Below are 26,163 nucleotides of genomic sequence, written 5' to 3'. Positions count from 1 at the left end.
CTCCCAAACCACATATTTATTTTGAACTCCAAGGTCAAAAGATAAAGAATAGGACTGGCTACTATAATTAACAGGAATGATACTGAGATGGCTAGTTATTTTTCAATGACCTTGGCATTTTATAGATTAAAAAGTCACTGGGATCCTAGCAAACAGGATCTGCTGCCAACACTTACTTAAAATTGAGAGAAAGGCACAGGGGTTGAGACTGTGCCCAATGCTACACAGAAGTCACTGGTGGATGTGGAAATAAGCCTAGGATTCCTGACTCCTGCCCTGGGTTACCCATCCTTAAAGCCCAAGTTCAGAGGGCAGGTATACAACATGTGCTATAGACATTACCAAGTGTTCTAATCTCCCCTTTTAGGTTTTGCCAAACATCAAACTTACTAGCACAGCGGTGGCCAGACCACTTCTCCTATAGCTTTTCTCTCTTTCTTCCTTGTAATGTTTCGGGAAAAGATATAACTGACCGCCTTTGCTTTTCCTAGGTGAGAGTCCAATGGGAGGAAAGTCACACTCACTTGACGTGGGAGCAGCTGGCATCTCAACTGTGTTAAATACAAAGCCCTCTTTGCTTATCGCTCCCTTCCCACCAGATGACAAATACATCAAGGGAGAGGAGGTGATGACCCACATTTCCATCCTTTTGAGTTAATTCTCTGGAGGATTAACCCAGGAAAGGCCAATTCCTTACCTTATCACTGCACATCATTTTCCTGTTTTGAACACAAAGAAATGTTACTTGTGGGCCATGCTCAAAGCACACTCTAGAAATGAAAGCTATGCGGTAAGATGGATTATTTGATTTGTAAAGTGAGAAAACGTAATCCCTACTTTGAATAAAATCATTTGACAACTAACTTACTGCAGAATGCAGGGTCACACACAAAGCCAAGAATATGTAAATCAGATCAGGAGATGAAAAGGGCCAAGAGGAGAGCTCCTTGTTATTGAGAGTCGGTCTGGAAAGCTCACACAACTCAACCCGGACAATCAATTATCTTTGTTTGGCATATTTCTGAGTTTATTTTTTTCAAGGTTCAGCCCTTACAATTTCTTTCCTTCTTTGGGGACAGGGATCCAGAATTTTCCCAATCTCTGCAACACCTCCAGGTTCTCTCTACTATCTTTTCTACAATTAATTTTCTATTTCAGTTGTTTTTTCTTCTAGTTCCTAACCTACAAGGTATGTCCCCCCTCAAAGAAAACCTGGGAAACACAAGTCCAAATTTACAAAACAGATAAAATAGGACTGGTCATTAATAGCAGATTAAGAAAACACCATTTTATGAAGTCACTTACCAGTGCTCTTTAAAAATGGAAACTTCTCCTAGAAACTTTGTAAGATCCACCAGAACTTCTTTATTTCAACACTGTCTCAAAGAAAACAAAGTCTTTCTACAGTACATATTGTTTGCCTGAATAAAAGTCACGATTTTTTGAGGGAAAAATATTAACTGCAAAGTATGTAAACATTTAAAAAGCTGACTTCAAAAGTAGTTTTATGAAACACAAGGGACATCTTGTAGTGTCCATATGTAACTTTTTATTAAGAAAATGAACAAAATACATTCTTTCTCCATATGTACATTACATACAACGTAATTCTACAACTGCAATTGTTCAGCAGATCACTTATTTATTCACAAAGCAGTGTTAACACATTCACCAAACCTGGGATCAGAACATTACTTGTACTAAGAAACAAAACAAACAAAACCCTAAAAAGTCCATACAGATAGGGCAAAAGTAAGATAAAACAGAGAGGATCATGAGGGGAATGGGGAAGATTATGGAACACACTCAACACAGCCCAACGATGACTTAGAACAATAATGATGTTAGGGGACACCTGATGCCCCAAAACATTTCTGTTTAAAAACTACAACTAGCTTATGCCAGCTGTTTCAGATTTCCCTCATGATTTCCTTTCTGATTTAGGTACTTGAGGATACAGAAGAGGAGGGTAAAGGAAGGAGTAGAACCCTGAAAGGTTGCAGTTTTTTCCTTCACATATTAAGAAAAGGATTCTCATGAAATATAAAACTCTAAATCTTAGCTGGTAACCAGAGAAATACATTTTTTGGAGCGACATTTGCTAAGCACAGTAAGGGAACTCTTGTTTCAAGGACTCCTTATTTATATACTTACGTTCATTTCATCTGTTTTACTTTGCTCTTCTCTGCTTTTCCTTTGGCCTTTGAAAAGTACCTCATCCTTTTTAGGTGTGAGTTTAATTACGGTTATATTAAAAAGTCCATCTAAACAGAAAGCTCTTCATGGGTATGAATATGCTCCAAATGTCTATAATGGTGCATAAAGGGCTTAAAAATTCAAATTAATCTTAGAGATAAAATTTCCAATGACCTGAACAAGGCAGATCCCTATAGCTTTTGGGTAGTATCTTACATGTATAGTTTAGGCTTAAGAGATACATATCAACAGAATTATTTTCAGACTGTTTGTCTAGAAAAGGGCAATGCTTTAAAGGAATATAGTAAAGGTAGAGAAAAATGCTTGCAGACAATGAGGAATGGCTGTGTCAAAATTTTTTTTTTTTTTTTTTACTTTTTCTGGCCTTTACCATGTTGGATAACAGAAGGAAGACAGGAAAAATAAAATGAGTAAGTCTCACCGGTTAAATATTAGTGGCGTTCCTTCTTCACAGTTAGTAATTTCCTAAATTTCTATGATAAACATATAATCACAAAAATCAATAAATGTTATTATTTATTTAAAAGTCCCATAAAAGATGTTTAACACTCTCCAACTTTCAGATGAGCTGGTTGCTATAACACCATGTTTCCAGTCCAGGGGATGTTCTAACAGAAGGAGCTATCCATAGCGTTAATAAGCAGACCCAGAAGGACAGACGGATTCTATTGGCTATGAATGGAGCTGTACCTTCCTCCTCAACCTAATTTGCAGTCCAACTTTGGTTTTGAGGATCTATCTCTACCTAAAGGGATCTCAATTTCAGGCCAATAAGTACACACACACACACACACACACACACACACACACACACACACACACACACACACACACACACACACACACACACACACAGACCCACCCCATCTTTCCACTGAAAAGGTGGAATCATGTTTGTTGCCAAGAACAACACAAGAAAAGGAGGCCCTAAGCTTTCCTGTACTCTTTTTCTGAGGCTGCACACTCAGCTGTACATAGATTTTGAAGTGGTGACAGGGAAGAAATCTCATTAAAAAGAAAAACCTATCTCTATAAAAGAATCTGCTCATAGAAAAATATCATTATTTTGCAATTTCTAAATTGAGCTATACATAAAATAAAATTAATACTATACTATTTAATTCATTCAATTCAAAAGACATTTTATGACAAGTCAAAAAAGCAAGCTGGCTTGAATAACACAATCACAGCATATCCTGGTCAGGCTAAATGTAATGCTTAAGAAAGTGAGTCTGGGCTTCCCTGGTGGCGCAGTGGTTGGGGGTCCGCCTTCTAATGCAGGGGACACGGGTTCGTGCCCCGGTCCGGGAGGATCCCACATGCTGCACAGCGGCTAAGCCCGTGGGCCATGGCCGCTGAGCCTGCGCGTCTGGAGCCTGTGCTCCGCAGCGGGAGAGGCCACAGCAGTGAGAGGCCCGTGGACCGAAAAAAAAAAAAAAAAAAAGAAAGAAAGAAAGTGAGTCCACTTTTATTTCTCTAAATGGGTAGTTTACAATTGAGGGAGAAATCAGTTTACAACTGGTCACCAAAATCATTTTTCTGGGAAAGGAAAAAATATCTCAAAAAGGAGACCATGTGCATGACTTTTAAAAACATATACCTTCCCCATAGAAGACTACTTGCATTTAAACTTTTGGACTTTGATATCCTACTATCAAATTTGGGGTTGGGTAGACAATTACTTTAATATGTCATAACTTTGTATTCAGTGCTCTTACAAGTATAGTTAATCTGTATGGGTAAAATTAAGCTAAGCCTTTATAAAGGTGCAAGTACCCTAAGACTTCTAAAGTAGACAATTTAAAAAATGTAAAGTTAGTATGCTAACACATATATATGGAATCTAAAAAAAAAAATGGTTCTGATGAACCTAAGGACAGGACAGGAATAAGGATGCAGATGTAGAGAATGGACTTGAGGACACAGGGAGGGGGAAGGGTAAGTTGGGACGAAGTAAGAGAGTAACATTGATATATATACACTACCAAATGTAAAACAGATAGCTAGTGGGAAGCAGCCACATGGCACAGGGAGGTCAGCTTGGTGCTTTGTGACCACCTAGAGGGGTGGGATAGGGAGGGTGGGAGGGAGGTGCAAGAGGGAGAGGATATGGGGATACAAGTATACATATAGCTGATTCACTTTGTTATACAGCAGAAACATAACATTGTAAAGCAATTATACTCCAATAAAGATGTTAAACAAAAAGATAAATATAAAAAATAAAAAATGTAAAGTTATACATCTCTGTCCTCAGTTTTCCCCCTTTTATCTTAAGAAGGAAAAAATAGCAAACTACAAGGCAATGTGATAAAACAGTCACTTGCCAAAATCTGATGGCATGGTCCTGATGGTATAAGATCCTCTCCTTTGTTGCAAAACGAATTTATAAAGTTCTGCCAGTTGCAATGGAATTGAACTTATTCTAAATAACTTCTCTAATTAATCACTTCACAGATGTGGAGGAAACCTAAAGAATAAGCCAAAATTATTAAATACTTCTACTGCCAAGCCCAGAACTCATGTATTTCCTAGAAAAGTAGAATAAACAGAGACCCTTTGGATTATGTGTAATTAATTTATTTTAAAACATGGAAACTAAATTGATGTCAGTTCAATTCTGTACGGGTTAGAAGTTAAACACGAAATGACAATTTTCTTCCTATTTTAAAGGGTTAGAAAATGAACACCAACCAAATGACACTAGCTAAATTGTAACAAAGGCTTTCTTGAGATTCGTTAATAAAGGAGAGAAATTAAGCTCAAAATTGGCTACTTAACTCCTTAATCATGCACACAGGCCTGTTCAGTATATCACACAGTGTTTTTCCTTCCTGCCAATTAATTTGACATTCATTAAGCACTGAGTGAAACTGAAGGATGATGATCTCCTTGGGCTAGTATTTGCGTGGCAGACAGCTCAGATATCCAAACTAACCGCTGTGAATGCTAGCATCCCAGATGGTACAGAGCTGTGTTGCAGCAAGAGCTTAAACTCCATGAAAAAGCAAGTCCCCTGGGAGCCCCAAAACTGCATGTTAAAATGTTTTATTGCTGGTTTTCCCTCTGAATCCTTATCAAGGAATTGGCTGTACGTAAGAAACTGCTCACCTAGTTTAAGAGCTAGAGCCCATTACACTGGGTTTTCTATTTCCAGATCTCTATCAGCTACTTGGGAGACAGTGAGGAAAGCAACTAACCAAGAAATGCTGCTTTCCAAAGACTATTCAGAACTGAGCTTTGATCCCTCTTGATAGTTTTCTCAGCACTGCTTTAAATTAATTGAGGGTTAGAAATGAAGAGCTTTCTTTCTCATTTAGATCTGTGGACCTTCAAATCCATGAGCAAAAAGCTCCTATTTTTCCTTCTCTAACAGACCCTCATTCTCCTCACTAGCTCTGTTCCTGAGGTTCAATACCTCGAAGTGAAAATGCCACAGACAGGCAAAACAGAACATTGTGTACAAATGTCTAATATTGTGTACAATAATTCATTGAGACTAAACAGCAGATAAAAAGGTAAAAAAGAAGACAAATTAGTTCATAATTACAAGTGATGTCTTACAACTGGTCTACTTCCCTACTAAACATTTCCCCCCTTTTTTGTTGTTGACCCTATAGCTCTCAGATAACATCCACATAACATTCTGTTTTCAATCAAGCTAGGCAGTGTTTGAGGACATGACAGTATATATTTGTAAATCTTATTTCCAAATAATGACTATTGTGGAAGATAAACTAGAACTACCCTTTGATTTTCAGGTTTTTAAGTTCTGAATTGGGATCCAGTTCAAGATCTATAACTTTAGAGTTCTACCTAACAGAAAACACATAGTGATATGGTTTCCCACAAGGGCATCTCTCTCTGCCCCACGAGAAAACCTGGTTTACCATAACCTCTAATGACTCCTTAGGTTAAGTGCTATAAATCTATTGTCAGAGGATTTAGCTAAGAAAAATAAAAAAATAATGGAAACAATTCACAGTATTTGTGGGATAGGAAGAAATCAAGGTTTAAAAATTATGTATAAATAAAATCTCTTAAGATAGCAGTTTTTCTGAAAGATAAAAAGAGCATCTTGTGAAGAAATCAATAAACTACAATCATGAGTCCTCCCCATCAAAACAAACGGTGGCAACATCATTCAGCTGATCTAGGTGGCTCCTAACTATTTCAACAAACTTTGAAACTTCCATCTTCAGCTGAAACACCTCTAGACTAGAAGTTTTGGGCAGCCAATGTCATTTCAGCATTAATACAAATCACAGGGAGATGTAGGCCAGAGTGAAAAATCACAAAAGAATAATGTTATTTGACTAATAAGGAATACAAAAATTTTGAGTGAAAGAACCCAAAGATCTAATCTACAACTACTGTCATATGCAGACCCTCTATGATTACCCCTCTAATAACTATGAACTTTTCCTGAGGGAGCCTGCATATCTTAGATTAAGGACTATCTTAAGAATTTAAAACAGTGAAAGTTCAGGCCAGAATTTCTGCAAAAGGACGAAATTACATATGAACATGTATTTTTTAAGAAAAGAAGGGTTACAAAGGGTATATTTTTTACAGCTAGATGACGTTGCTTAAAGTACACATTGTAATGATCCTCTCTCATAGAAATCACTTCAAACCATAATTCTCAACTGCTTTGCAACATTCAATCAGCTAGAGTTAACACAACATTCACCCAGGAAAAAATTAAATGACCCACAATTACCCAATGAATTTCATATTGTGTTAAGAATAATTATAGGGTAACTCCTTCCATGACACTGAGTTTAATTCAGAAAATAAAATCAGAAACATACTCCTTTCTAAGTGCTTTTTGATTCATTAAACATCATTCTCAATCTCTCACCAATAATTAAGTACCTCAAACTAGTTTTTGTTTATAGATTTTAAAACGGTTTTATTACATGGAACTGTTAATGTATCTCTAAATAGCACTTTTAAGGCAGATGTGAAAAGATCCACTACCAAGATAAGCTAGCAAACCATTTATATTCAAGACATAATTCACCAAAGAATGCAGTTTACAATCTTAAACAAATCACTGAGCTCTAAAGCCAACAAGCTTTTCTTTGATAAATCAGTGTATTAACTTTCTAATGTTTTCTATCAGTTTTTACTTATTAGACATAGATAAGTCAGTTTTAATGAAAACCAGGTCTGAAAAGACAATCTTGCTAAAGGTTAATACTGTCAGCTTTAGCACAGAGTTAGGCACCCAAATCTGAATTCTTTTGCTTCACAGATTGATATATGTGAATTAATCAAGCTGGCCACATGAGGTCTCTGTCATTCCACAAAATGCAACTGCATTTTCAAAGTATCTTGCAAATCAGATAATTAATTTCTCATGAGGTATAAGCACTGAAAATGTTAGAGATCTAGTTTACTTCTAGTTTAAATTATTTCTAGTTTATTATTCTGGAATAATATATTCCACTGGAAAAACGAGAAATGGGGATGAAACTGAAGCTAGGGATAATGACACTGAGCAAATTGTACCCCACTAACTAATGCATCTAAAACCAGGTGTTTCAATCTGGGGCTCACTAAGCTAGAATGAAATAATTTTTAAGTAGTAAAGCATAGATATTTGGCTACTTAAACAATGTATATAAATACCAAATTAAATTATAATATAGTGCTGGAATACTTGGAAATACATGTAGCTCCTCACTAAATATATAAACAAGTTTCATATCAGGGTTCTGATGTCGAAAGTGGGCAATGTGTCAATCTTGGTCACGGATAAAATGAAGCCTATATTCTCCTGCAATCATTACCAGCAGTGCCTCATTAAAGCCCCAGGGTACAAATTTTGATTTACCTAGTCAATAACTTCCTAAATACAGTCTATGTCACTTAAGCAACACTAAACAGTTTGCTATGACTCAACCCCATTTAAACATGTTAGTGAAAAAAAAAATTCTGTAAGTGAAGAAAAGGGAAAAGGTTCCACTTAAAGTGAGGAAAGATGAAATTAGAACAAGCATGTTTAGAAAACAACCAGTAGAGAGTCAGAGAAAAATAAGAACAAACAAAATCACTGAGCTCAAGAACTGAGTTTCCTCCAAATATGGAATCTAAGGAACGGAAAAAAATGACCCAAAAAAGCACTATAAAAATAAATGGTGGGACTTCCCTGGTGGCGCAGTGGTTGAGAGTCCACCTGCCGATGCAGGGGACACGGGTTCGTGCCCTGGTCCGGGAGGATCCCACATGCCGCGGAGCGGCTGGGCCCGTGAGCCATGGCCGCTGAGCCTGCACGTCCGGAGCCTGTGCTCCACAACGGGAGAGGCCACAACAGTGAGAGGCCCACGTACCGTGAGAAAAAAAAAAAAAAAAATGGTGGAGGGAAGCAGAATTTCATTTGGTTATGGTTTTTGAAGGGCCAGAATTCACAGTGAGCAAAACTAGAGCTTTTACATTTAGAAACTCTTATCAAGTTCTTTCCTATCAACCTGTTTCCATGAAATGAGTTCAATAGGCTATAATATTAGCGATATTAATATTTTATGTTCTTGACTGTCAAGGAAATCTTTTAATGAAACTGCCTAAGTATGTAGGTAGATTCTATTTGCTCACTTGTAAAAGTCAACTGGTTATTCTGCAGCTACACAACTTGGTACTTACTGAATTATGTACTATATCTTTCACAAGGTAAGAAACAAATTTAATTGTTTAATAAATCACTACTGATCGATTTGGGATGCTTGGAAAGCCAAGCAGCCCAAGATTCAAGCCTAGAAGTAGGACAAATATACTTCTGTCCTTCCCCCAAAGACGAGAAACCATGCAATAATGACAGACTGAAGAGGGACCTCAAAGTCTCATTCCTATACATGAGACTTTTCAAAAGTGCAATTCAATTTCTTCTTTCTTTGGTAAGGCCTAATCTTGCTACTCGGGGACACAGTAAATTCTCTGAAGTCATTCACTTGGAAGAGCCACTGGACTGATGGACATTTATTATACTTAGCCTGCTTTAAGCATGGTGGGTATCAGTTGCATACAGCACACTTTTTGAGCAAATGTAAGCACTGGACAGGTTTAAATTTCCTATGCTGCATTCCACAGCACCTCATGGAACAATACATACCACCACTCCTCACAAAAAAAGGAACAGTGGAAAAGCCCATCTGCCTTTCTTTTAGTTTAGTAAAAAATATTTGCACCATTATTTTTCTTTTTCTCCATTAAAAAAGCCTGGTCTATTTGTTTAATGAAATGCCTGTCAGCTGTATTCCACTGGAAAACTACAAACCATTATTCTTTAAAATATCAGTATATAGAAGCAGATGTAGGGAGCTAATGTGTATGAAAATAAACAAAAACGTAGCTCTGGAACCCATCCTCCCAAATGAAAATGCTACAAACAGATAGCACACGGAAGAAATTGAAGACCTGGTCCTGCACAGCTCTAGCAGGGGAAAGAGTCATTTTCTTCCAAAATTACTACAAAGATATCAATGAACATGCTAATCACAACTAGAATCCTCCTGCTGGTAATTTTGAGAGTGGCTCTTAAAGGTTCTGAACTATATTCTCTCCTCAGTTTAAGGTTTCTGTGACTCAAAGCTCTGTAATATCCACTATAAAATATATCATTATAGAAATACTATATACCAATCTCAGATAAGTGTGGGGATCAATGTCAGGTTTCACTTTTTAGTTCTATGACAAGGAGCGTAAATTAGAGCCCTCTGTTCCTCCTACTGTTTAATGTAATACAAGACCCTAGTCAACAGAGACACATATATCACTTAAACATACATCAATTGCCCTACAGAACTACATACTGTTAAGAATGAAGAGGTAAACAAATGATACATATCACTTACAAGCAGCTGTGTGATTCAAGATAAAGTGAAATGGGAAGAAAGGAGAAAGAAGAAAGGCCAAACAACCCAACAACAAAATTCCAATTCTTGTAGCACTGAGTCTGTGAACAGTGCTTACTTGCCCCAATTTTATAAAAATGAAATAAAAATCAGAAAAGGGTAGACTGCCTGATTTTTTCTTTTATACTCATGAATTCTTAAAAGTTAAAGTAATAAAATATATATATATATATATATATATTTAAATGGAAAGTATACCAATTTCACTTTATTAGCCTAATTTCGGAATGGGATGAGGACTATGGGGTTGAGGTCAGGTGTGAAGGACGAGGGTTAAAATTTGTGACAGCAAAGATCCCTTCAAAATTCTGGTGCAGTCCTCAGTCACTGCAGCCTAATTGTCAGTCAATAGAGTTGAAATCCAGAATACTGAAAGCAGACTCCTGTGCTCCATTTCTGTCCAGGTACTCTTCGGTCACAGTGTGATGAGGTCCACCAGGTTGCCTTTAGGAGGAGTCATGCTGTCAGGAAAGAAATTTACTAAGGTGTCAAAGAGCTGAGTTCTTTGAGCATAGGTGTGATCCACATCGGAAAAGCCTGGTGAAGGAGAGATATAAAGAAACTCATCCACTGTGTTTAAAACTCAACATGTAACAGAAAACCTAGTTGAGAAAAGCAGCAATGTATAATGGAAAAACCAAAACCAAATCAGGCTTTGAAACCAGACAGACATGGGTCCTGATCCCAGTTCTACTACCTAGCAATGGTATGATCTTAGGTAGGGTAATCAGCCTTTCTGCAACTGTTTCCTCAGCTATAAATCTGTGATAATCCTGTTCATGTCATAGGTTTACGGTGCAGATTAAATGCAATTATGTGAAAACCACCTAAGTACTTTAGTAATTAATACTGATTTCTCTTCTTTTCCTTATAAGCATTTTCCTCTTCTAGTCCACTGAGGAATTTTCATTCCTCTTTTCTGACTTTTTAATGCTTTTGAGCAGTAAAAATTTTTTGATAATAAAAATATAATCAAAATGGAAGAGGTCTTTAGAAAGTAGTCTAAAATCATTAAGCCCCGGAGAGCTGCAAGAAGTCTCAGAGAACTGAGTGAAAATACAGACAGCTGAGGTTAAGAAATACATCTGTAATACACAGAACGATACCTGGCACATAGGAAATACCATGTATTTATGGTACTATGCATCAGGCTCTATGCTAGGCACACATCATGTGAAAAATAGAGAGCAATGTACTCCTTTTATCTAGATGAATGTTCTAGTAAAAGACATTCTAAAAAGGCTAAGATGGTTGAACTGTAAGATATTTTTCCCCCTTAATATCTAGTAAACCCTTAATTTTCAAGTTTACTCCAGCCAAGGAAATATTCAGTGAGATGACTCTTTCCTTTAGTCAGCCAGTAATAGTATTGCTCCCCCAGCTGCTTCAAATTTTTTATGTACATATGAAGAATGAAAATGAAAAAATAAACAAAGTAGTCTATTGATTTTCCCCATTCCTGAGATGGCTAACTGAATATGAGAGGCCTACTGAATGCCATCAGAAACAGAAATAGTGCCAGAAAGTTCTTTATGCCATGATAATCAGTGAAGACTATTTCAAATTGGACTGATTTTCAGTTAACTTAGAATACAGTTTTAGATGCAATCTGCCTTTTAATCTTGTAAAGAACATGAACAGAACAGAAAGAACATTGCCAAGGATACCAGTTTCCTGGAAGGAAAATAAACAATGCCTCAAGAAAGGTACATTCCTCCTTATTAAAAAAAAAAAATTATTACTATTTTAAGTGTGAGGGCAAATGTTTACTACTTTGAGATGAGTTTTAGATTTAACAAAGCCTACTACTATATCACAGAAATGAATGGAAGGAAATACTCCAAAATGTAAACAAAGGTTACCTCTGAATGGTGAGATTATATTTTTTCTATTTTATGTTTTTCTGAGTTTTCTAAATTGCTTTATTTTCGACTTATTTTGAAAAATTTCAAACTCACAGAAAAGTTTCAAGAATAGTACAACAAACATTCATGTACATATATCCTTACCTAGATTAACCAATTGTTAACATTTTGCCACATATTTTTTCATTCTCTCTTGTTCTCTAAGTGTGTTTGTATACCCCACTCATACTTTTTTTGTGGAACTACTTGGGAGTAAATTGTAGACATCTTCACCCCTAAATACTTGAGTTCATTTCACCTAAGAACAAGAACATTCACTTAAATAACTACTATATATTAAATTTAGGAAATTTAACATTTATGTCTCAAAATTCTTTTTTATAGTCATTTTCCCCACTAATCTAAAATTCAAGATCGAACACTATATTTAGTTATCCAATGTCTTTAGCCTGGAACAGTTCCTCAACCTCTCTGTTTTTTTGTTTGTTTGTTTGTGACACTGTTATAAAAAAAACAAAGAGCAGTAATATAGTAGAATGTATTAAATTTGGGGTGTCTGGTTGCTTCCTTATGATCAGATTCAGTTTATGAAGTTGGCAAGAACACTACACAGAGATGCTGTGTCCTTCTCAATGCATCATCTTAGGAGGCATGTGGTATCTATCAGTTTGTCCCAATACTGAGGATGTTAACTATGATCATCCGGTTAAACTGGTGTATGCCAGATTTCTCCAATGTAAATGTGTACTTTTCTACCTTTGCAGTTAATAAAATATTGATGAGAAGATAGTTTGAAACTGTGCAAATATCCTGTTCTTCAACAGATCTGCACCCAATGATTTTAGCATTAACTGATGATTCTTGCCAAAACAATTATTATGTATATGATGGTGATTTCCTAATTCGACAATTCCTTCTAGATTCATTGGATGACATTAATTGCAAAGAAGAGTTTTCCTTTTCCTTCCTTCATTTTATTTCTCTATTTGCATTAGTATATACTCATGAATCATTTTCTTGTTCAATAGGTTATATCCATTCCTGTCATTATTCATTTTAATACTCATATGTTCTCCCTCTGTATCTTTTTGAAATGTCCCCATTACTTTTTGAGTACATCCTTACTTTCTGGCACAGTAAGATCTCCAAGCTTATATTTACACAGCTCTGGAGTCCGCCATTTTCCCCAGGAACCCTAATTCCTTTTAGTGGCAAATGATATTTAGAAACCAAGATCAGTTGTGCTAATTGCCCAGGGTGGTGTTGTTTCTAGGCCTATACATATATGCACACATATTATACACTCATCTATTTAAAAAAAAACAAAATCATTAGTCCATGCTTTTATTGCTAATTCAGTTTTTTAAGAACCTCACAGAGTTCTTCCTCTCCTTATTCCATTCCATGTTTATAGCTCCTTTCTCCTACTAGGAAAACCTACTCCCAGCAATATTTATTCATTTGTTAAACCTAAAACACACAAAACAAGTTCCAGAATTACCATAACCAAACCATTACCAGTAAAATTCAAGATTTCCTTGCTTTTATTGTTTTTAGAATATACTTCACTGATAGTATATAGTCTAAGCTGTATTTAAAAAGGTTTAATTCTCTTTTTTCCCCTACTGTGCAATTATGTTACCAACTTGATAAACATGTCTGTTTGTTCCTGTTCGTATTCAACTTTAGGGCTTTTCACATCTTTTATTTTATTTTCTTTACTTGTAAAAATGCTGTGGTACATTATATTTTTAAGAGAAGCTACTGATTCTGTGATAGTACTCTATAAAATAATACCATTTTCATGAGATCAAATGATTTAGGAGGGAAGGAACAAACACTGAGTCTCTACTACATGCTAGTTTCTTGACGTATGACATTTCATTGTCACAAAAATAACCCAACAAAGCAGTTACCATAAACTCCAATTTCAGATGCAACACTTAAGAGAGTCAGTCATTTAATAAGGCATCACAGTTGGTGAGGAAAGAGAATGGAGCGTGAACCCAGGTCTGACTCCAAGGCCCATTTATTTTTATTAACTGAGTGCTTATTAAATTGTAGGCAATGTGCTAAATTCATTTAATCCTCAAAAAAAACCTTTTATTTTTATTCACCTTTTACCAATAAGGAACTTGAAATTTACACTCTCATTAGATGAATGGTTAAATTATGGTAGATCCCTATTATGGAATATTGTGTATCACTTACAAATACAATAAATCTAGTACAGTTTCATGTAAGCACCTCCAAGCCACATCATTAAATTTTAAAAAGTTATGTGGAGAATACATGTTTTTATATTATGTAATAAATAAAACCAGAAAACATAAAACCATACATCTATGTGTGTGTGTGTGTGTGTGTGTGTGTGTACATATATATGGTTGATCCTCATTATTCACAGATTCCATATTTGTACATTTGCTTACTTGCTAAAATTTGTAACCCCCAAATCAGCATTTGTGCCACTTTTGTGGTTACTCACAGACATACACAGGGTGGCAAAAATTTGAGTCACCACATGTAAATATATGTTCTCAACTGAGGTCAACTAGGTAATGCTCTGCCTTCTTGTTTTAGCTCTCATACTATAAACAAGTGTCCTTTTCACAGTCTACTTGGTGTCATGTTCTTCAAATTCTGTGTTTTTTGTTGGTGACTTCACCGCTGAAAATGGCCCCCAAGTGTGGTGCTGAAGTGCTGGCTAGTGTTCCTAAGTGCAAGAAGGCTGCAATGTGCCTTATGAAGAAAATACAGGTTAGATAAGCTTCGTTCAGGAATGAGTTATAGTGCTCTTGGTGTGAGTTCAATGTTAATGAATCAACAGTATAAATACACAAGTAAGGTGTGTTCCTGTTGAAAGAAAGCAACATTATATTATTAATCAATTGACAAAAAGTCTGTGACAAGAGGCTTACAGGAACCTATCTCTGTATTTTCCATAGGAGCAAAGGGTCAGTATTCACCAGTTCAGTGTTATAGGTGACTTCATAGACTATTACTGTGAATAATGGGAATCAACTCTACCTGTATGTCGGTGTATAAGATCTGCCAAATACAAGTGGTTACACTTGAGGGAAGCAGGCAGGGACTGAGGGAAGTTGTTCAAAGAGAATCTTAATATTTTTAAAAAATGCATTAAAAATGGGTGGGGCACCAGGAAACTCATCAACAGCAACATGACTACTTAAATGGTAGAGACAGGACAAAAAAGGTTGTATTGATTTTAAATCTCATACTCCTAATTACTGTTTCTCTTATTTTCACCATACAGTGGAATGAGGAACTTATTGCTCAGAGTAGTGGAAACTGGTAAAGCTCAATGAGAGGTAGTACAGTTAGTGATTTAGTTCTGAAGCCAAACTACTAAGGTGTGAATCCTGGATTTGCTACTCACTAGCACTATTCCTGGGCGACTTACTTTAGCCTCTCTGTGTTCCAGTTTCTTCACATATAATAAAAGGGGATCATACTAGTGCTACTTCATAGGGTTATTACGAAGATTAAGTGAGTTATGACATGTAAAGTGTTTAGAATAGTACCTGGTCCCACAGTAAGTGCTCAATAAATAATAGCTATCACTTTATCATTACTATTGTGACTGAAGACAATGACTGCTCTAAAAGAAAGTGACCTATTAGAAATATACTTTTTAAAAAATTTTTTTCAAAAATTTATTTTTTCATTTTTTTGGGCTGCATTGGGTCTTCATTGCTGCGCACAGGCTTTCTCTAGTTGTGGCAAGCGAGGTCTAATCTTTGTTGTGGTGTACGGGCTTCTCACTGCAATGGCTTCTCTTGTTGCAGAGCACGGGCTCTAGGTGCGCGGGCTTCAGCAGTTGTGGCACGTGGGCTCAGTAGTTGTGGCTTGCAGGCTCTAGAGCGCAGGCTCAGTAGTTGTGGTGCATGGGCTTAGTAGCTCTGTGGCATGTGGGATCTTCCTGGCCCAGGGCTTGAACCCGTATCCCCTGTGTTTGCAGGTGGATTCTTAACCACTGTGCCACCAGGGAAGCCCCAGGAATATACTTTTAAGTTAACATCCTATACAGGCTAGGTAGCTTTTCCTATTTATGGTAATAAGGAAGAAATAGCAAGAATTCTCATTTTTCTCCTAGATAGAAGTTTCTTTGTGTTTACGTTTCTTATTTCTAAAATAAACTCATTATTATATAAAAATCACCTGTAAACATGTGGGCTAAAGACAGGAGGTTGAAGAAAGTCTCTTGCTGAAATCTAAGTTTGGTGGATTTAGTACAAGTATGAAGGCTAAAAGGGCACAGTAAATGCTGTGAAACCCCTAAGGCTCCTCATTCACAAATGTCAACACACTGCCAAAAAGCACTGTACTTTAGACATAAAATATTTTAAACAGCTGTCTGAATTCATACTTGCACATCGCATACAGACTATAAAACTTCTAAAGAAAGGTGTGAAGACCAAGAAAGGCAATATGCTTCTACAGACCAGATTTTCCCTGTCACATACCTTGCTGAAAATATGCTCTTAAAATTAGCAGAAAGCCCAAGTTCAAGCTTCAAAGTGCCCACAGCCACAGACACAGACACAGTAGCTCTAAGCTAAAGATCCCCAAAGGTTATTTTTCTCCGAAGTCAGTCATTTTTCAAAACTAAGATAATGCCAGCTGTTTGCAAATCATTTTCCATCTTTCTAAATCTTTAAATTACATATAACATTAGTAAATACTAAGAGGTTAAGATAAACTGGATGAATTCTGAAGGAAGTCAGACAGTTTGGTTGAGCCAGTTTTGGCAGGACATAATTTAGAAAACAAAATATTCAGTCATCTATACATGAAAAGTGTATACATCTATACATAAAATAACCCATTAGATTTCAATTCTAAGTGGCATAAAGGTAAAACAATCAGACAGAAAATGAATGAGAACCACGAACTCTAAATAGGCATGAAACCTTATGAAAGGTACTTTTCGTTTATAAATAATATATCAAATTTCTCCTTATTAAAATTAGCATATAACCTGAATTTGCTCCTCATCCAAATTCACCAGTGTTACAAAGATGACATTTATAAAGAAGGTAGTAATACGAGTACCTGAATGGAGCACTTACTAAGTATTTCATTTTGTTGTTTTTCATAATTACTTAGTTCTCTCAACAACTTGAGGTAAGTACTCTGCTTACCTCCATTTTATAGATGAAGAACTTAATGCTTAGAAAGGTGAATTGTTCAAAGTCACTTTTAAAATTAGCAAGTGGCAGAGCTGATAGCTAAACCTAGATTCTGACCCTTAACCACTATACTACACTCTTATCTCTTAACTACTAAACTGCCTCCCTTCAGACAGGTAGGAAGAAACAAAACCCCACAGAAAATTTCCCTTTTTGTATTTTTTTCTGTTGTGTTTGTACGGATCTCAGTGTACCTGAAATTTAGAATCCAACTAAAACAAACTGTTCCTGGCAAAATATATTAGCTGACAGTGAATAGGGCAGAGAAAGAAGAAAAGAGTTAAGCTAAAAGTAAAACATTCGCTGACACCAGTCTAACATATTCAAATGATTGCCAAAAAATTCTTGTTCTAAAGGCTAAATATAAGTCAGTCAGAGATATTTCAGTGCTGTCCACCATTAAAATAAAAATAATGGCTCTGGGCTGCAGTACCCATACCTAACAAGGCACACATTTATTCAAAGTGAATATCTATATGCAAGGCTCTCAGTTCCTGTATCACTAAACCTGTTTCAAATGATAAAATTCAAAAGGGCGTGAACTTTCCAAAATAATGCCTATAACTAGACTCTCCATCTTAGGGCTGAGATTTCTAACAACCTGAAAACATTTTTTAAAAGCCCTTTGAGTGTATGGGATAGTGGTAAACAATTACATAAATTTTTAGGAGAACCTACTGGAGTTATGTTTTATAGCAGTCTTCTTGCCCTGTGGAATCCTACATATTCTGGAATTATAACTCAGGACTGCAGTTGCCTTGTATCAGTATAGTAGCCTCAATTACTCATTAAGGAAAAACAAAACAAAGGGCAAGACCCCAAGAAACACTACTACTATTTCCATCCCAGTGAGAAACATCATCATTGTATGTCTCTGTTTTTTTTTTCATTTGAGGTATGTTTCACCTTTAAGAGACAAAAGGTCAGACAATGAAGAAATTAAACTGATATTACAAAGTGTTATTTAATTCCAAAGATAAAGAGAAGTATTTATATTACATACGCTGGAAAATTTCGATACTATTGCTGGACTCTAAGGCAAATTAAAAATAGCACCAGCATTAATGAGATTAATATGCATTCACTGTGTGACTGCATAATGACAAGAGGAAAGTTGGAAATTCCCATACTTCAAAAGGCTACTATCTTGTTGAAAAACTGAAGCTATAATGACTTATCCTAACTAAAAGATCCTTGAAAATTCACCTGACTAAAGCTCTGGATTCTGGAACTTCTAGACTCCCCACTTTACTACAATCTAGTTTAACTACTTTAATAATTCATTAATACTAAATGAGAGTACTACTAAGTGAAAACTGATGCCCATATCTGGGATGCTTGAGAAACACTTGGAACAATTAAGATACCAACATACAAAAATGTCCATTTTCAGGAAAGAGGTAATTCGTTCTGCTCCCAAACATTTATTTCATTGCCCACTCCATCACCATTCTGTTGACACCACACAATTTCACAAAGAACAAACAGGAAAACCATTCAACCAGCAAGTGTTAACTCATGGTAAGTATATCAGTAATACAGTCTGCATTCCAAAACAACGTTATACAAATTAATTTAGTTTGATCAGGCTTCTATTGCCATCTGTTTGCATAATAACCCTGCAATTGGTGTAATAGGAACTGCAAACTGATCCATGAACTGGGGACTGATACCTGGAAAATAACCTTGTAGCAGGTTATTAGAAATTTTGCATGCTACCTTGAAACTTGCTTCATTTGTTTGGATGACATCTCATCTGATGTTTCATTTAAAAGAAATCAAAGTCCAACCTCCCAAATTCTAGGGCATATGGCTGGATAAATTACATTGGAATACTTACCTAGAGCTGTGAAATCTGAACCAGATTTAAACAGAGCTGAAGCCAGGAGCTGAAACTGTGGGGTGGGGGGGGAGAGAAAAAAGCAAATTAGCTAGGTAAGCACATTGGAGAAAAAACTCCTATAATTTCGACCATTCATTAGCCACTGGATGTCTCCGCACATGTTGCATAAGTCTATTCACCAAAAAGTGGCAAGAAGAACACCGTATTTAGATTAAACAACATGCTGACTTTTCTGGTGGACTACTATTATCATTTTCCAAAATACTAGACCAAGTCCTGGAATTATTTTATTTTAAAAATATATTAAAGTATGTATTTATTAAGGAACAATAGGTCAACTGAAATATAAAATATTACTCACTACCATATGATCCAGCAATTCCACTCTTGAGTATACATCCAAAGAAAATGAAAACACTAATTTGAAAAGATACATGCACTCCAATGTTCACAGCAGCATTATTTACAATAGTCTGATATGGAAGCAACCTAACTGTCCATCAACAGATGAATGGATAAAGAAGATGTGGTATATATATACAATGGAACACTACTCAGCCATAAAAAAGAATGAAATAATGCCATTTGCAACAACATGGATGGACCTAGAGGGTATTATGCTAAGTGAAATAAGTCAGACAGAGAAAGACAAATACCAGATGTTACCACTTATACGTGGAACCTAAAGAATAAATGAATGAATAAAACAAAACAGAAAGACTCACAGATAGAACAAACTAGTGGTTACCAATGGGAAGATGGAAAGGGGTAGGGGCAGGACAGAGATAAGAGGTACAAACTACTATGTATAAAATAAATAAGCTACAAAGATACATTGTACAGCACAGGGAATATAGCCAGTATTTTATAATAACTTTAAATGGGATATAATCTATAAAAGTATTGAATCACTATTTTACACACCTGAAACTAATATAATATTGTAAATCAACTATACTTCGATTAAAGAAAAAGAAAATTAGGGGCTTCCCTGGTGGCACAGTGGTTGAGAATCTGCCTGCTAATGCAGGGGACACAGGTTCGAGCCCTGGTCTGGGAAGATCCCACATGCCACGGAGCAACTAGGCCCGTGAGCCACAACTACTGAGCCTGCGCGTCTGGAGCCTGTGCTCCGCAACAAGAGAGGCCACAATAGTGAGAGGCCCATGCACCGCAATGAAGAGTGGCCCCCGCTTGCCGCAACTGGAGAAAGCCCTCGCACAGAAACAAAGACCCAACACAGCCAAAAATAAATAAACAAACCAATGAACCGACATTAAAAAAAAAGAACGTATGATGTAGAAGTAGCACCACCCTTCAAGGTGGAGAAGAATTCACTTATCTACCACTACCCCTTCTTCCTTTAAAAAAAAAAAAAAAGAAAAATTACTCATTTGGGAATCTATCACATATAGAGAGACTGATGCCCTGTATATTAGTAAATATGAATTCTCACTTCAAAAATAAATGCATGCTACTGTAAAACACCTGATGTCTCTGTGTAAATCAAACTCTGAGAAAAAAAGCATGGTTATTATGCATAAGCCATCCCTAAATTACAACTTAGATTGGTATTCCATGGTCATATATAATTGTATTGTTATATAATTATAAAGGCTCAAAGGTCTTTTTTACATTGAAAAAATGTTTTAAGTGTTGATTAGATTCCCAGGCTAGCCAGAGTTAGTTTAAATCAGACAATGCAACTGAACAATGACAAAATAAGATAAAACTATTGCATCACTTGTACTTTAACAAATTGGTAAAGAAATAAAAATTTAGGAGAACTATTCACATTTATCTTGAATGAGGATGCTGGAAAACAGGTCAGTTAAAGGAAGGAATAAGAGTATACAAATGAGTTGAATCTCAATGGAGTTTACTTGGCACTTTGCAAGACTTGAGCAGTTCATACCACTGATTCTTCAGGACGTATTTCACACTTGTACTTGTAGCCTTTAAAATTTCAGGTATCAGTCACCTGATTAATCATCCTTTCAATGTAAGAAACTGGACAAATTAGTTAGGAAAAAAGGGGATAAAAGGAAGAGCTAAAAATATATGAAACTTCTTCATACATTCTGGGTATCAGTCCTCTGTCAGACATATCTACTGCAGATATTATTTGGTCTGAGGCTTGTCTATTTTTATTTTTATTTTTAATTTTTGGCCGCATGGTGTGGCCTGTGGGATCTTAGTTCCCCGACCAGGTATCGAACCCAGGCCCTCTGCCGTGAAACCGTGAAGTCCCAATCACTGGACCATCAAGGAATTCCCTCATCTATTTTTTTTTGATAATGTCTTTTAATGAGTAGAAATTTTAATTTTGTTGAAGTCCAATTTGTCAACTTTTTCTTTTATGATTAGTGCCTTTTGTGTCATGTCCAAGAAAGCTTTGCTTATCCCAAAGTTGTGAAGATAATCTGTTTTCTTCTTAAAGGTTCATTGTTTTGGGTTTTATACTTAGATCCATAATCCATCTTAATTTTTGTGTTAAGAGTGAAATAGGGGTCGACGGGCTTCCCTGGTGGCGCAGTGGTTGAGAGTCCACCTGCCGTTGCAGGGGACACGGGTTCGTGCCCCGGTCTGGGAAGATCCCACATGCCACGTAGCGGCTAGGCCCGTGAGCCATGGCCGCTGAGCCTGTGCGTCCGGAGCCTGTGCTCCGCAATGGGAGAGGCCACAACAGTGAGAGGCCCACGTACCGCAAAAAAAAAAAAAAAAAAAAAAGAGTGAAATAGGGGATGAGATATCCAGTTATTTAGCACTATTTGTTTAAAAAACCTTTCTTTTACTTACTGGACTTGGTGCTCTGGTCAAAAAAATAAACTGACTGCATATATATGAGTCTGTTTCTGAACTCTATTCTGTTCTATTGATCTATTTGTCTATCCTTAAGCCAGTACCACACCACCTTGATTACTATGGCTCTATACAGAGTCCTGAAATCAGGTAGTAAGTATGAGACCTCCAACTTTTTCTTTTTTCAAGATTGTCCAGAGCCTTTGCATTTTGACTAAATTTTAGAATAAGTTTGTCTATCTCCTCAACAACAAAGAAACCCAAACTGACTGGAATATTGACAGTTTTTTTAGAAACTGCATTAAATTATAAACCGATTTGGGGAGAATGGACATTTCAACACTTTTTAGTCTTTCAAACCACAAATGTGATTTATTTCTCCATCTATTTAGGTATTCTTTAATTTGTCATCTAAAAATGCAAACAATTTTACTTCCTCCTTTCAAATCTATATGCTGTTTATTTCTTTTTCTTACCATATCGTACTAGCTAGGACTTCTGGTACAATGCTAAATAGAGGTGTTGAAGCAGACAACCTTTCCTTGTCATAATCTTAGGGGAAAGGGTTTAATGTTTTACAATTAACTATGGTACTAGCTGTATGTTTTTCACAGATGCCCTTTATGAGATTTATGATGTTTCCTTTATTCCTGGTTTGTTAAGAATTTTTACCATCAATGGGTTTTGCATTCTGTCAAATGATTTTCTTCACTTATTGAGACGATCTGTGGTTTTTCTCTTTCATTCTGCCAATGTGGTGAAATATACTGATTTTCAAATGTGAAACCAACCTTGTACTCCTAGCATAACCCCCCTCTTGGCTATTGTGCATTAACCTTTTTATATATTGCTGGATTCAATTAACTAAAATTTTCTTAAGAATTTTGTACCTACATTCACAGGGCTATTGGTCTGTAATTTTCTTTGCTTGTAATGTCTTTTTTGGGTTTTTACATCAGAGTTAAGCTGCTTCATAAAAGGATTTAGAAGGTGTTCTGTCTTATTCTGATTTCTACAAATCTATACCAAATTGGCATTTTTTTCTTCCTTAAAGGGTTGATAGAATTTACTGATATAGCCATCCAGGCCTAGTATTTTCTCTCTTGGAAAGTTTTCAATTACAAATTCAATCTCTGTAATTGATATGGAGTTCCCTAAGATTTTCTAATTCTTCTTGTGTTAGTTTTGGTAAGTTGTATCTTTCAAGAAATTTGTCCATTTCATCAAGTTGCTGAATTTGTTGACAAACTTGTTCATAATATCTCGTTAGTACACTTTTAATGTAGGTAGGGTTGTAATGATCTCCCCTTTTCATTTGTGATGCTGGTAATTTATGTTTTCATTATTTGTTTCCTTGATAAGTCTTGCTAGAGGTTGACCAATTTTAGTCACTTTTTCAAAGAACAAACTTTTCACTTTTTATATTTTTTCTACTGTTTCCTATTTTACTAATTTCCTATATTCTAGTGAATACTTATTTGGGTTAATTTGTTGCTCTTTTCTAACTTCTAAGATGAAAGATAAACTTCACTGGTTCTAAACAGAAGGATGGGGAGAAAACTGTTACTTTAACCATCCAATTAAATAAGTGGCACTGCTATGTACTGGCCTAGAGTTTTAACAGGTACTGAGTAAATAGTACACAATCTGAATAAAGTCAGTCCTCTCTCCCCAGCTTCAGACTTGAACATCCAACTATCACTTCAACATCTCAAGCCGGCTGTTTCACAGACAACTCAAACTGAACATATGCAAAATTAAACTCCTGATTCCAGCCAGGAGGCTCCACCTTCTCATTTCAGTTGACAGTAACTCCATCCTTCTAGCTTTTCAGGCTCAAAACTTTGGAGTCATTTCCTTCAAACCCTACATCCAATCATAAAATTCCGTTGGTTCTACCTTTAAAATATACTGAGGGGACTTCCCTGGTGGTGAAGTGGTTAAGAATCTGCCTGTCAATGCAGGGGACATGGGTTCCATCCCTGGTCCAGGAAGATTCCACATGCCGCAGAGCAACTAAAAGCCCGTGCACCGCAACTACTGAGCCTGCACTCTAGAGCCCGCATGCCACAACTACCGAGTTCACACACTGCAACTACTGAAGCCTGTGTGCCTAGAGCCCATGCTCCGCAGCAAGAGAAGCCACCTGATGAGAAGCCCGCGCACCGCAACGAAAAGTAAACCCCGCTCGCTGCAACTAGAGCAAGTCTGCGTGCAGCAACGAAGACTCAATGCAGCCAAAAAAGTATATACATACATACATACATATATATATATATAAATATATACATATATATAGAGAGAGAGGGAGGGAGGGAGGGAGGGAGGGAGGGAGAGAGAGAGAATCTGATCTATTTTACTTCTCACCATTTCTATTGCTACTACTTTGCTCTGAGCAACAATCCCCCTTGCTTAGATTTCTACACCTCCCTCATAGTTCTCTTTGCCTCCATCCTTGTTCCCTTTTAGTCTATTCTCAATACAGCAGTCAGAGTGACCTAATTAAAACATAAAGCAGATGATATCACTCCTCTGCATGGACAATACCCTGAACCAGCTCCCTATTCAGAGTAAGAGCCAAAGTCCTAATAATGACTTATGAAGTCATTCATAACCTGTTCTGCCAATCCCTGCTCTTACCTCTTGGACCTCATCTCTGACTGCTTTCACTCTCCTTACCTCTACTCCAGCCAGGAGTGTCTCCTTGCTGTTCTAAACAAAGCCAAATACTCTCCATCCCAGGGGTCTCTGTTCTAGCCCTCCCTTTGCTAAGAATTATCTTCCCCAAATTATCTACTTAGATCACTCCCTCATATTCTTCAAGTCCTTGTGCAAATCTGACTTCCAAAGGAGGTCTATTATGATTATTCTATTTAATACTGCAACTGCCCAATTCTTACCCCATATATATATACATATATATATATATGTATATATATATATTTTTTAAACGTAGATTTTATTTATTTTTGCCTGCGTTGGGTCTTCGTTGCTGCGCGCAGGCTTTCTCTAGTTGCGGCAAGCAGGGGCTACTCTTTGTTGCAGTGTGCAGGCTTCTCATTGCGGTGGCTTCTCTTGTGGCAGAGCACGGGCTCTAGGCACGCAGGCTTCCATAGGTGTGGCTCGAGGGCTTCAGTAGTTGTGGCTCGTGGGCTCTAGAGCGCAGGCTCAGTAGTTGTGGCGCACAGGCTTAGTTGCTCCGTGGCATGTTGGATCTTCCCGAACTAGGGCTTGAACCCAGGTCCCCTGCATTGGCAGGCGGATTCTTAACCACTGCGCCACCAGGGAAGTCCCCTTATATTTTTGATCTCTTTTTAACTTTCCTATAATACTTATCAAATTCTAATGCACGGTATAATTTATTTAATATGTTTATTGTCCCCCCCCCACTAGTATGTAAGTACCTCCTGGGCAAGTATCTTGTTTGGTTCACTGGTATATCTATTGTACCTAGAAGAATGCCTGGCATATTGTAGGAACTCTACACAATATTTTAAATAAATGACATCAGTACTTTGGAAGCTCAGTAGAAAGACAATTAATACAAAGTGTGCAATACTGGCTGAAAACTTGTTTTTCTTGTTCCTTCTCTATTATAGAATCCTCTCTGAAAATGGCAGAATCAGTTTAAGCATCCTTTTCTTGGCCCTTTTCTAGAAAAAAATACAATGTTCATAAGCTTTATTATAAGCTCATCACCAATTTAGAACCCATGCTCTGGAGACTGGAAGAAAGCAAAGAACCATTATTAGTTGATAGTCCACCAGCATTTTGCGACTAAAAGACACAATGATGACCCGAAAAAGGGGGAGAAAAATCTAAAAACCACTTCTGGTTGCTGATAAAATCATTTAATATAATGAAAAATTTGTAAAACATACATAGAGAACAAAACCAAGCTACTACAGAAAATGAAGAGCAGTAAGGCCTTTCTCAAAAAGGGGAATGATTTCTTACAATGAAAAGCGAAGATCTATATGCCTCACTAACAGATACTGTAAGTACATATATATACTGGAGCTGTCCCCAAGGGATTTCTTTCCCCAAACGAAATCTCTTCACACGTTTTTAAACAAAAGAATAACCTTACAGACCTGTAATTCTCAATTTTTTAGGTGTGCTTTCAGTTTTCCATTGTAAAAGAGCAGACAGAGGAGACTCTTAGGGTGAGGGTATTGTTCTGAAAAAGCTTCTAAAGTGATTCTGATGCTGACATACACATGAATAACATCATTTTTACTAACTTCTACTAGGGTTAAACAACTCTTGATAGATACAGCTTTTCAGAAATGGAGTGGAAGTCTGTG

General features: G+C 36.6%; 1 protein-coding gene across 2 annotated transcripts in view; it reads right to left on the bottom strand.

Annotated features, from left to right (window-relative positions):
* Window positions 1-1,540: 1,540 nt before the first annotated feature.
* MKLN1 (muskelin 1) overlaps window positions 1,541-26,163 on the bottom strand; it is a 359,451-nt gene continuing 334,828 nt past the window's right edge. For both annotated transcript variants that reach the window (XM_082846006.1, XM_082846005.1), the window contains 2 exons: window positions 19,052-19,106; window positions 1,541-10,670 (listed from right to left, as the gene is read on the bottom strand). In XM_082846006.1, coding sequence (XP_082702132.1) covers window positions 10,549-10,670; window positions 19,052-19,106 — 177 coding nt within the window. In that variant the 3' untranslated portion in view covers window positions 1,541-10,548. The remainder of the gene's footprint in view (window positions 10,671-19,051; window positions 19,107-26,163) is intronic.

The sequence above is a fragment of the Leucopleurus acutus genome, assembly GCF_964270905.1.
Source record: "Leucopleurus acutus genome assembly, chromosome: 9".
NCBI classification, from domain to species: domain Eukaryota; kingdom Metazoa; phylum Chordata; class Mammalia; order Artiodactyla; family Delphinidae; genus Leucopleurus; species Leucopleurus acutus.
The sequence above is the reverse complement of the archived record's forward strand: the minus strand, read 5'-3'. Positions and strand labels throughout refer to the sequence as shown.